The sequence below is a fragment of the Bos grunniens genome, chromosome 18, assembly GCF_055505025.1.
Source record: "Bos grunniens cultivar Pamir isolate PY7600 chromosome 18, Bosgru_T2T1.0, whole genome shotgun sequence".
Taxonomy (NCBI): Eukaryota; Metazoa; Chordata; class Mammalia; order Artiodactyla; family Bovidae; genus Bos; species Bos grunniens.
The window spans coordinates 49865138-49877977 of NC_141182.1; the positions used below are offsets into that span (position 1 = coordinate 49865138).

Sequence of the window (12840 nt, forward strand, 5' to 3'; positions counted from 1 at the left end):
TAATGGAGTTGCCACTTGGGGGGACATCTATCATGTACCGTGCTGGGCACCCAAAGCTTGGCCCCTGGAATCAGGGATGCAAGACAGGCAGATGAAGGCCCAGTTTTTAGTTAAAAATCCAGAAAGTGCTGGAGCTGGGATCCAACCACAGTTCTCCAGGACCACCAAGACCCTGCAATATGCTCTGTCCCCTTCATATAACAGCCAAGGAGGCTCAGAGAGGGGAGTGACACCCAAGGTCACCCACTTCAGGTAATAGGTAGCACCAGGATTTGAACCCACATCTGCCCAACTCCCAAACCAAGGCCACCAGGCCTCACCCTGATCCCCCGGCCCCCGGCCCCCAGCCGGCCCTGACTCACCAGACCCCGGGGGGCGGCACAGGGAGCATAGGTATTCCCACATGCCCCTCACACCCACCCGGCCGCTGCCTCGGATGCTCCTGGCTCTCTGAGCCGGAGCCTGGGGCCGGGGCTGGGCTGAGGCTGGGGATTACCCCCAAAATGCACATCAGCAGCTTCTGGCCCATTGTCCACCCGGGCACGGCCTCCAGGCCCTCAGCAGAGGGGGCACCCTCACCTTTCACATCAGCTTAGCTGGCCCCTCAGCAGCCCCCTCCCCACCTTTAGCAGTTGGGGCCCATTCCCGAGGGGCTTGAGGGACCAGAGACTGGCTGGCAGTATCCCAGAATGCCAGGGGCCTCCTCCCTTCTCTCCGAAATGCCCCCTGCCCACTCTCAGCCACCGGGGAAGGCAGGAATGTGCTGAGCTCTGGGAAATGCCTTCCAGGCCTGGCAGCCACCAAAGGCTGGGGTGTGGTGGAACCCAGCTAGAACCCTCCTCCCGGGAAAGTTGGAAGGCATGGTGTGGTCAGGGCTACTGATGGGCTCAAGGAGACCTACCCCCATTTCAGGCGCACGCTCTCTCTCTCTCATTCATTCATGCATTCAGACATGCATGGGTTCATTCATTGATTCATTCAAACATTCATGGGTTCATTCATTCATTCAATAAATCTTCACAAGCCCTTGGTGGCTGGCCCTTTGCTGGGCACTGGAGACACTGTCAGACCTAAATTCACCCCAGAGGGCAGGCTCAGGACACAACTTCTGGGGTCAAACTGGAGGGTTGAGGAGGAAGAAGCCAGGTAAAAGGTTAGGGAAGAAGCTTCCAGGAGGGAGGAGGAACACGGGCAAAGCACCAGCAGGGAGAGAGGGAGCAGTCCTTTATCCAAAGTCAGCAAACAGTCAACGAGCACCTGGTCTTGTGCCCAGACCGAGGCTGGATGGTGCTGGGGACACAGTGTGACCAAGATAGCCTGGGCCTGCTTTCACAGGGTTCACAGTCCAACCGGAAGACCGACCCAGAGTGGCCAGGGTTGGGATGGGGCAATTGCAGACAGAGAGATCAGAGCCTTGCTGGGGGAGCCCAGGCAGTGTACCTGCTGCAGCCCAGGAAGGGCGGTCAGGGAAGGCTCCCTGGAGGAGGGGACATGTGAGCTGAGACCTGAGTGACCCATAGGATCTAGGCAAGAGAAGAGGCAGTATGAGACTTCCCTGGCTGCCCAGTGGTTAGGACTCCGAGCTTACACTGCAGGGGGCACGGGTTCAATCTCTGGTTCAGGAAACTAGGATCCCTCAAGCTATGCAGTGGGGTCAAAAAAAAAAAAAAAACAATAGAAAGAGAGGGAGAGAGAGAGAGAAGAGGGAGTGGAAAAGTTTTATGGGCAATGGGAACAGCCTGTGTAAAAGATCTGAATCCAGACAGAGGTTCACACATAGGAAATTCTCTGGAGTCAAGAACCATGTCCTTGTTCATGGCTGTGTCTCGATGGTCACATATGCCCTGTCATCTGCATCTCCTTCTCATTTATACATTTATTCACCAGCTATTTGCAGACACTTCTTCTGAATCAATCCATCCCTGGGCTGGGCGATCCTGGGGACACAGCAGTGACTGTGCCCTCACGGGACTCTCAATCCAAGGGTGGCAGACACTAAAGAAGTGAGCAACTAAATGAATGTATAATTGAAACGAGTGTATAATTACAGACTAAGCTAAGTGCTCTGAGAAAAGGATCCAGGTCTGTAAGAGGGATCTGACACTCTGATACTTATCAGAAAGGGCAGGGAGGGCTTCTTGGAGGTGGCAACATTTGAGCTGGCACCTGAAGGATACATAGGAGTTCATGCCAAGCTGCGGGTGGTGGATACATGAAAGTGGGTTTCAGGTAGAGGGAACATCCCATGCAAAGGGCCCCTTTGAGAAACCGGTGAATGTGAGAGCAAAGGGAAGCTGAGGGATGGGCCACAGTCAGCAGGGCCATGAGGAAGGCCTCAGACTTTGTCCCGCCCAGCCTGGGCACCTGCAGGAGGGACAAAGCCAGAGCTGTTTTAATAACTGAGGGTGGAAAGAATCTACCAACAGGCCAGGCTAGAACCAGGAAGAAAACACTGCTTGCTACTCTGGCAGACAGAGAAGCTGGTACTCTACCGACAGACAGAGGCTATCCGGTCCCTCTCCATGTCTCGGAGGGCAGATAACCTTCTTCATCCCCGATTTTATGAGATAAGCACAGTCCTCTGTCATGAAATATAACGTTAGCTGTATGTTTTTTGTACTGCCCTTCAGCAGGTAAAGAAAGCTTTCTTTCCTAGTTTGCTGGAGGCTTTTTTTTTTTCTAATATTTCTCTATTTATTAGGCTGCAATTGATCTTAGTTGAGGCATATGAGATCTTTTTTTTACTTTTTATCTTTTTTTTAAATTATGAAAATATGATAATACATTTACAGGAGACTTAGAAAATACAGAACAAAGTTACATATATTCCACTAAATATTACAGTTGCTTAAGTAAATAAGTTAAGATTCTCAGTTGGAGTTTCAGTATCAAACTCTGAAGCACGTGGGATCTTCATCTCAGTTGTGGCATGTGGGATCTTTTGATGCGGCACATGGGCACCAGAGCGTGTGGGCTCAGCAGTTGGGGCGCATGGGCTTAGTTGCTCTGTGGCATGTTGGATCTTAATTTCCCCAGCAGGGATCGAACCCACGTCCCCTGCACTGCAAAGCAGATGGTTACACTGGCCCACCAGGGAAGTCCCTGCTGTGAGTTTTCTGTGGTGAGTGACAGGTCTCTGTATGTGTCTCTGTCTCTGTCCTCATTCCTTGTCTCTCTCTCTGTGTCTCTCTTCTCACTCTCTCTGTGTCTCTCTTTCTCTGTCTCTTGCCTTTCCTTCCCCCTGGGGAGTGGGGTGGGGTGGCACTTGGGAAGTTGAGTTCAGGGGCTGGCACCAGTGTCCCAGTTCCGGCCAAGGCCACCTCCGTAAACACAGGACATCCTGCAGGGCTGGGGAAGGACATGGAGGGCGCTGCTCAGGGACCACCCTCTCCCCACCCATCTGAGCCATGCAGGAGTCAGGTCCCACCCAGTGCAGCCCAGGGAAACTACCTCCCTCACCCCCATCCTTTATGCCTGCTCCTGTCCCCTGCCCTCTCTACTGATCTCCAGTCCCCGGGGTTTGGGGGTGGGGGCAGCTGCCTGGATACCTGCCCCTGAGTGTCCCCCTAGTCCCCTGCACCCACAGGGTGTCCCTCTCTGGCCTCAGTGTCAACCCCAGACCTGGTCACCATCGTAGAGTAGCCCCAGGTTCCCAGGCTAGAGCCCTGGATCTTGTCCTAGGCCCGTCCTCCACTGCAGCTCGTTGCTCCTACAAGCTGTCCTCTCTGGTAGCTCTGCCTTCCCCTCCCCTCCCCTCTCCAAGGCTGATCTGTCCCTCTATGGCCTCCCCTCGGCTCCTGGCCTCCTGTATCACCTCCCACCCCCTGGTACACAAGGCAGCCAGACAGATCCATTTATTCCTAGATTCCTTTACCCTAGCACCTTCAGAGTAAAGTCTCCCAGCCAGGGCCTGTGTGCCCTGGTCCCTACCAACCCCTCCAGCTCCATCACTTACCTTACTGCTTTCCCCTTCTTCCCAATCAAACTCAGAAGCTTACAGATCCCTGAAAAGGTTGTAGGGTCCCTCACTCCCTTACCTTTGCACATCCTTCTGCCTAGAACACTCTCCCCTCAGAACAATAGCCCTTCGAGGTGGCCACACTTACTGTCCCAGCTTACAGATGAGGACTCTGAGGCCCAGAGAAGTTGAGTACCTTGCCTAGGGTCACACAGCCACAGAATGGCAAAATATATGTGGCCTGGCTTTTAACACAATCCATTTTTTTTTTTTTTTTTTTTGACTGCATCTCACAGCATGTGTGATCTTAGTTCCCCAACCAGGGCACAAACCTGTGTCCCCTGCATTGGAAGTGTTGCAGTGAAAAGGAAAAAAAGGGGGAATGAGTGCTTCTCTTCTTTCCTTAGAACAAAGATAAAGAGAACAATAAGCAGGCCTGATCACTCCTAGTTTTTACTGTAACTGTTCTAATCTGTATTCTGTAACTAAGTTTGCTTTTCTGCCCCCTAACTTGGCAGGAGCTACATTTTGCAACTATTATCCTTTGACTCTGTGCTAATTACATTCTGTATCTGGTGCTCACCTTTACAGCACTCTCTTCACAGACGACCCCTCATAGTTTTTTCTCTTTTTGCATTATATAGAGAATGCCACACATAAAAGACAGTGGACCTGACCCGCCTGCCAGATCCAATTACTGGGCTACCTGATGCCAGCCTATGACTGTTTCTGAAACAATGCAAGAGCAAGAAGAACACAAGTCCCTTATACCTTTCTCATCACTGACCCCTGACTGTGAGCCCTTGTCTTATAGAACTCCCCAGATTCTTCCTGGAAGGGGAATCTGGACTTCAAGGACACAGTTCTCTGAAGCATGAGCCTACTGAGTTCTCCCCTCTGCCGGCTGAGGATTAAAGATACTTGTCCATTTCCTCTAGACTCTGTCTCTGTATCTTTTATTCAGCTTCAGTGGGCAGAGAAAGCCAAGACTTCGGCCACAACAGAAGCATGTAGTCTTAACCCCTGGACCACCAGGGAAGACCCCCGGTATAGCTTATTGGGTCAATAATCATTGACTAAGTACCATTAGGGGCTTTCCCGGTGGCTCTGATGGTAAAGAACCTGTCTGCAATGTGGGAGACTTGGGCTCAATCCCTGGGTTGGGAAGATTCCCTGGAGGAGGGCATGGCAACGCATTCCAGGAGTCTTGCCTGGAGAAACCCCATGGACAGAGGAGCCTGGCAGGCTGCAGTCCATGGGGTTGCAAAGAGTTGGACATGACTGAGTGACTAAGCACAGCACAGCAGAAGCATCATTAGACTTCTGCACTGGGACCAGTAAATGTTCATTGAATGAATGAATGGGACCAGGTGGAAGGTGAGCCTTGGAAAGGGCAGGGTTCATATCCCCAAGGAAAGGGATACATTCTGAGGGGCCCAGAGGGTGGGAGAGATGTGGTCAGATTTGCCTTTTACATACAGCCGGGCATCTGGTAGGGTAGGTACCAGTAAATCTTTGCTGAATGAGGGAAGGAGGGGGAGGGGAAAGAAGGAAACCAAGGACAGTTCTCCCAGGTGCTGGAGGAGAGAAGGTTGTGTGTTGTGTGTGCGTGTGATGGGGGTCCCCGGGAACGCCCAAGGAGGGAGCAGGCCTGGGGAGGGTCATGGTGGGAACACACAGAGGCTCTGTGAAAAGCAGCCACAGCAGCAGGGCTGGCAGCTCCATGCGGAATGGTGTGGGCCCTGGAATCTGCTGGCTGAGGTAGCCTGGCTTCCTGGGGTTGAGTCTGAGGGCGGAGGGGCACACCAGAGCCAGGGAGCTGCACAATCCTTCTCCAGGGGTCAGACACAGGGAGAGTAGCACAGGCCCTCAGCCACAAGCTGTCATAAACCTGAGGGCAGCAGGGGGATGGAACCAGAACCGACCTAGTCCATGTGCTGCTTTTGTGCAAAAGGCATGCCCCCTTCTCCATCTACTGAGAAACTGTCCTCGTAAATATGTAAGCACAGGTGCCAGAGACGTTTGTGGCAGCCCCTTCAAAACGGAGCCTGTGTGCAGTGCAGGACCTGGACAACTGTACACGGAGACTGGGGAGAGGGGAGCATCCCTCACCAAACAGGCACAGGGGTAGACGGGGCCATCGTTGACAGACTGCCTGCGTCAGTAGGCATCACAGATTATCCCCCAGTCTGGCACTCAGAGACACCATCAGAAATAGGTCCTCAAGGTGTTGTAAACAGAAGGCATTGCTGACCCCGCACCGGGGACTCCTTGACCGCAGGTCAGGTCACAAGGGAATCTTAAGGTAGTGACAGGACAGACCCCCTCCCCCAGACTGGGCACCAGGGGGCACTGCTGAGCTCAGCCTACCCCCAAGGTCTGGGTCTGGGTCAAAATCGAATCTGAGTCCCACTGTCCAGGGGCTGGAGCCCCCAGGTGTTGGAGTCAGGCACCCGGAAGACCCTGAACTGGGGCACCAGCTCCCTTTGGGGCATTTCCACTCCCCTCCCGGGGCCACCCCATCCACTTCCAGAAATGGGCACGACTTCCTCCGCTCCTCCAGGAAGCTCCCCTGTGCCCGCCCCTTCCAGGCCCGCAGGCCGGCCGAAGCTGCCCGCCTCTCCCCCTCCCTCTCCCCTCTTCACCCTCCCGCCTTCCTCCGTTTCCACCCCAGCTTCTGCCTCCCCGAAGCTTCCGGCCAGAGTGGAGGCACCCGGGCCCCACTATTTGAAGTGTCCCTTTGCCGGGGTTTCCCGCATCCGAGGCCCAGCCAGTCGGCTCAGGTCACCCTCCGTCCCTCCCCCCGCCCGCCTCCGCCCTCCCCCGATGCCGCGTTCCCCGCGCCCCTCCCCCCTCCGGTACCCGGGGCGCGGCCCTGCCCCCACGGCCGCCAGGAAGGACGCCGCCTGGGTCCCGTGCCAGGCCTCTGAGTGTGCGGCCCCTCCCAGCCGGGCCAGGAATGCGGCTGGACGGCGGGGGCGGCTCAGACACCCGGCGCTCAGGCCGGCCCTATCGCACAGGCCTGTCAGGCAGGTGGCCCCAGCCCGCCGGGGCTCAGAGTTTCTTCTAGAAGGAAAGCAGGATCCCTTGCCTTTCTTTCTGTCAAGCCACCGCACTTAGTGGCTTTATTTCAGAATCGGCTTCCCAGCTGCCTTATCCCTAGCCCAAAGAGAGATTTGAGATCCGGAGTGGATTTTATTTAAAACTTGCTGGAGTCTTTCTTTCACCATTTTCTCAGAGGACTGGCTCTCTGCGCTCAGAGGAGAGGCTCCATCCAGCCTTCAGCTGTGTGCTTTTATTTCTGGTTCATTCTGAAAGCTCCTTCTGCACCCCCACTCCAAGACATACAGGTAGACTCCAGGCAAGGTCTAGATTTCATTTTTAAACAGTGGCCCGAGGCTCCTCCTGCACCACCACCCACCACCACCATTAGGTACACACACAGGCACAGGGGGAGACCTGACTGAGTATATTCCAGAAGTTTTCTAGAGAGCCAGTTTCCAGACCTAATTGGTCTGCTTCTCAGACCAAAAAACAGTAAAGTTTGACACTTATCTCCCTAAGAGTTGACTTCTTGGAGCCTCAGTTTTCTCAACTGTAAAATGGGGATAATGACATGCCCATCTTGTTATGAGGATTAAATCAGTTAGCACAGGTCAAGTGCTTAGAACTGTGCTGTGTGCACAGTCCTCGCTAGATAAATGTTAGAGGTTTTCTACCACCCTCACCCTTGCCTTGGCCCAGAAACAAAGCAGTACACACACTTCAGACTTTCCAGGACTGGCTTTAATTTCAAAAAACAGGTTGGGGTCTCGTCCCACATCGACGCAAACGTATACCAGGCTGTGCCTCCGGGGATTCAGCACAGGACCTGGTCCAATCACATTCCAGCCACCAGGCCCTGCCATTTCATCACAAGGGCCAATCCCAGACTCCCCTCCCCATCAGTCAGAGACAAGAGGATGGAGGTGAAGTTGCCCAGGACTGGATTCTTTCTCTCCAAAGCCCCTCTGGAGGGAAGCCAGCTGTGTCTTTCCAAGGAGAGTTGGTCCAGCCAGCAGGCTCAGTTTGGACATCAGATCAACATCCCGGCCCAGAGGGGTCAACGCCCCGGCCCTGGTGGTCGTTCCAGCGCCTGTGTGCCCACCAGCACGTCCATGAGGTAGTCCAGCTCAGCCTCGTCCAGATCTGGACCTACCTCCTTGCCTGGTCCATCTTCAGGGCTGGATTTGTGGCCCTCAGAGACTGGTGCCCAGAGTTCACTGTCATACATGGATGTGTCAATGTCCTCAAACAGGCCCTCGAGCCCATCGTCCAGCAGACAGCCAGTGGCTGGGCCCAGCAGGTCCAAGGCGCCCAGGCTGGGTGAGGCTCCCCCGGCAGAGCGGCCTAGTGGCCCCTCATCTACCAGGGGCTGTGGGGCCTGGCTCAGGCCCTCAATATGGCTGAGGTCCTCCAGGAGGCTGGCCATGGAGGCTGAGAGGGCAGCATCAGAGCTGGCCAGCAGGTTGTCAGCCACGCTGGGGGCTGTGGGTGGGGTGGGCACAGGTGGCAGGGCAGCCGTGGGTGCCATGGATGCCTGGATTCGCCGCAGTGTGTTCACTACCAGCACCAGGTGCCGCAGGTCCGGCTCACTCTGCCGCAGGCTATGATGGAGCTTGAGCACCGAAAGGTCAAAGAGAGAACTGGAGGCCACGGCTGGGGGTCCCTGAGCTACTGCTGAGTGGCTGGGATCCAGCCACCAGGCGTCCACTGCCAGGGTTTCCTTCTCCTCCTCCTCCTCCTCCCGCTTTCGCTTCAGGCCCTTGCTCAGCATCATCTGTCGGGAGGGAAGAGTCATTCAGTTATGGAAAGCCATTGTGAAGTTCTGACCATTACTGTGTGATCTTGGGCAAAGCATTTAACCTCTCTGAGCCTACGTTTTCTTGGGGAAGCTTTAAGACATAGATGATAATTGTATCTACTTCCTAGAGTTGTTTTAAGGAATAAATGAGATTAAAAAAAGCACTTTGGGCAGTATCTGGTACATAGCAATTACTCCTGTAAATAAGTACTATTGATAATAATTATTATCTATTTCTTCAATGAACTATGTGAAATGGCTAATGTGAAGTGTCCAATGTGAGAATGTCCAGTATGAAATGTCCAATATTCAACTTTTTTTTTTAACCTACAAAAGCAGTTGTTTCACATGGTTTAATCTAATATTTACTGAGTGTCTACTAATAGCATCAGACAATAAACAAACACAAGAAATGTACCGATGGTGCTAGGAAAATGCTAAAAGTTTCTGGAGAGTGGTCAGGGAAGGCTCCCCTGAGGAGGTGACATTTGAAATGAGCCCTCGAGTATGACAAAGAATCAGCCATGGAAGAACCAGGGGGAAGGCATTCTGGGAATAAGAACAGCAAAGGCAAAGAAAAGCCTAGAGACTGGATTCGTTTGAGCTGAAAAAAGGACTCTGTAGTCAGTGCGGGGGGTGGGGAGAGTAGGGGGGTTGAGGGTGGAGTAGGGAGGATGTGGGGGGTTCGAGAGTAGGCAGAGGCAAGGAGCTTGGATTTTATTGGGGGGTGTGGTGGGAAGTCATTGAAGGGGTTTGAGCAGGGAGGACAGTGGTGTTGTGGACTGATTAGGTTTCCAGAAGATCCCCTTAGCTGCTAAGAAGCAGGGGGAGCGAGGAGGGGCGGGGAGAGTGGCCCTGAGATCCTTTCGGAGGCTACTGCAGTCTTTGGGGTGGGCGAAGACGGTGACTTGGGAGTATAAGGTGGCAGTGGACATGGAAGGAAGATGGTCGCTTCAGGATTTATTTGAGAGGCAGCGTGGACAAAGCTTGCCGGAAAATCCTGATGGGCACGGGGGTCACGGAGAGAAGTTTGAAGACCCACACTTTCCCCAGGGTGGGTGCCCCTGACCCAACCTGCTTTTTTAAGCCAGGCAGCCTGAAGGGTACAGTACCCAGATCTTTGCTCAGGAGGACTTCAAGAATGACCCCCTCACACTACTCAAAACTGGGTCCTTGCCTACTTCCCAGCAGATCCGAGAGTCCGGAACCGCAGGAATTCAGCCCCCACCCCCGACTCCGCCCCCCCGGTCCCGGCGCCCCCTGGCGGCACCAGGCCGGCTTTCCCCGGGGATTCCGACTCTCCAGACCCCGGGACTCTTTACAGTGCCCCGCGGGACGCGGTCATTTCTGCTTGCCACCAGGGACCGTGCGGGCCGGGATCCCCGGAGGGCCGTTCTGCCCTCTCGGCCTCCGCTCGCTTCCGGAAGGCAGTGGAGGCTACTCCTCCCGAAGCGGCGGCGGCGGCGGGGGCGGGTGAGTCACGCAGCCGGAGCCAGGGAGCCGGCGCCTCCGCCCCCTTCCCAGGCTGCGGTGTGATTCACCCGCCAGGCCGGGGCGGGCGGCACGGAGAGGCCCGTGCGCCTCGATCCCGGGCAGCCCTGGCGCGCACCTGCCGGACCGGGGGATCGAACCTGCCAAAGGACCCCGCGGCCAGTACCCCTCTTTCCCCAGGCCTCTTCCCTTCATTTACATACCTAGTTCACCAGCTGCCAATCAGAAAGAAGAGGGAGCCACCCGCAGCCAATCAGGAAGCGGTGGCAGCAGCATTGCTCGCCCGCTTTACTTCAGCAACCGGCGCCTGGGTTGAGAGACGCAGTTCTGACTCCAGCTCACGACTCCCGGCTCCTGACTCCCCTTAGTTACCGCCCACTCCCGTGGCAGCCCCGCCCTTCGCCCAGGGATTGGTCCTAGACGGTGAGGGGCGGAGCCTGTAGAAGGCAGGCTAGAAAGAGGGGAGAGTTGTGTTTAGGGCGCATGTCTGAAGGGAGGGAGGAAGATAGGGTGGCTCTTGGTCCTGTAGGACGGTGGCGCGGTGGGGTTTTTGTCTCTCAAGCTGTGGGCCCCTTCATATCTGCCGACATCTGTATCACATCTGCACTTGTCAAACCCAATAATTGAGCTTACGCAAGCAGCCCCAACAGAGGTCTACACTCTAGGCCAGCTTAGTCCTGGGTTCAAATTCTGGTTTCTGAGCCCCCAAAGTCTGTTAAAGGGGGATCTTTTTGCCTACCTCTTGAGAGTTGGGAAACTTAAAGTAAGGTATTATCTGTAAGAGCACTATATAAGCAAATTCTGGGTAGTTGAACTCAATCGTGGTTACAGACAGGAGTCAGGGGTAGGGAGTGGAATGGCACTGGAATCCCTGCCTGGGCTCCATTCCGTAAGTACAATAGCTGTGTGACCTTGACCAAGTGCTTTAATTCTTTAGGTTTTCTCACTTATTTTTTAAAATGAGAGAAATAGCCTCTGGCTCAGAGGATTGTTTTGAGGATTAAACAATTCCTGCACAATGCTGAGTGGTGTGTTAGGTGTCCTTTTTTCAGTAGTAATCGCTCTTGTAGTAAGACCACAGGTGCTCAGTTCAAGGGGAGACATTCAGGGTGGGGTGCAGGTGGACAGGAGTTTAATACATGTCAGATAACCTGACAATGGGACTTAGCTTCTTCAAATACCTCATTTGCTAATTCCTCATTTGCTAAGGGGAAGAACTGTTTGTGTATAAATCTTCTGACCAAAGTAAGCTATCAAAAATGCTAACTCAACTACTTGATTCAGGCAACCATTTTCAATGGATGCTCACCCTTTGGGGTGAAAAGTTAATGGGGAACAGGATCTTGACAGTTTCCAAAGCATCATCCCACAGATTCCTTGCTAACTGCAAAGGGGGAAATATCCTTTTATGATGGGAAGAGGAGGTGCTCAGCACCTTAACTATATAATGAAACTTTGCATCCACAGCAGTGGGATGCCCGGACACTGGGTGGTACCTGATGTGATGCATTAGGCAGTACACAACATTCGTTGTGGAGTTTCCCTGTTACATTTCATAAAGTGAGTCTCAAGCGTCTAGGCCCAAACTTCAGCTTACAGGGAACAGAGAATGACAATATTAAACACAAAAACAATCAGACAAATACACAATGTGGGAAGTCTACGGCAAGACTGGGCTGTTCTTCCAAAAATTCAATTTCAAGAAACCACAGAAAGGGATTAGTGAGATTAGGGGGAGGATGTTTCAGAATAAAAGATACTGTATAATTTCTTTGTTACAACCAAATAGGCATGTGAACCTCCCTTAGACTCTGCTGCTGCTGCTAAGTCACTTCAGTCATGTCTGACTCTGTGCGACCCCATAGACGGCAGCCCACCAGGCTCCCCGGTCCCTGGGATTCTCCAGGCAAGAACACTGGAGTGGGTTGCCATTTCCTTCTCCAATGCATGAAAGTGAAAAGTGAAAGGGAAGTCGCTCAGTCATGTCCGACTCTTCGAGACCCCATGGACTGCAGCCTACCAGGCTCCTCCGTCCATGGGATTTTCCAGGCAGGAGTACTGGAGTGGGGTGCCATCGCCTTCTCCGCCCTTAGACTCTAGTATGCGGTAAATTCTATAAAGGATGTTCTTAAGAAAATTGGGCAGATTTGAATATAGGCTGGATACTAAGTGATATTATGAAATTCTTAATTCTGTCATATGTGAAATAGGACAGTGGTTTGTAGTTGAGTGTCCTTAATCTTAATAGAAGCCTGCTGAGCTATTAGGGGTACAATGTTCAGATGTCTGCAATATACTCTCCAGTGGTTCAGCAAAAGAAAAAAACAGACATATAAACATACACATAAGGAAACAGAATGTTAACAACTAAATCTAGGTGAGAGGGTATTCAAGTGTTCAGAAGACATACTTTTTTTTTCATCTTTTTTCTCTGCTTGAATTTTTCAAAATGAATAAAGGGTAAAATGCTAATTAGAACCAGGCCCCTGTTAGGCAAATTCACATAATTATCTTTTTGGCTTGGAAAAAGGAGACTCAGAGTCTCCAA

The 12840-nt window shown here is 53.1% G+C and overlaps 1 protein-coding gene and 1 long non-coding RNA gene across 2 annotated transcripts; one reads left to right on the top strand and one right to left on the bottom strand.

Annotated features, from left to right (window-relative positions):
* The first annotated feature begins 1345 nt into the window (after positions 1-1345).
* Positions 1346-4895, top strand: LOC147353858 (uncharacterized). Its single transcript, XR_015146006.1, has 2 exons — positions 1346-3121; positions 4603-4895. It is a non-coding gene; the product is annotated as an uncharacterized LOC147353858 (long non-coding RNA).
* Positions 4896-7722: 2827 nt separating this feature from the next.
* Positions 7723-10621, bottom strand: SERTAD1 (SERTA domain containing 1). The gene is made up of 2 exons (XM_086352569.1): positions 10496-10621; positions 7723-8777 (listed from the first exon to the last, which is right to left on the bottom strand). Exon 2 carries the CDS (start codon positions 8775-8777, stop codon positions 8061-8063), a length of 717 nt encoding a protein of 238 aa, XP_086208695.1. The 5' UTR covers positions 10496-10621; the 3' UTR covers positions 7723-8060.
* Positions 10622-12840: the final 2219 nt, after the last annotated feature.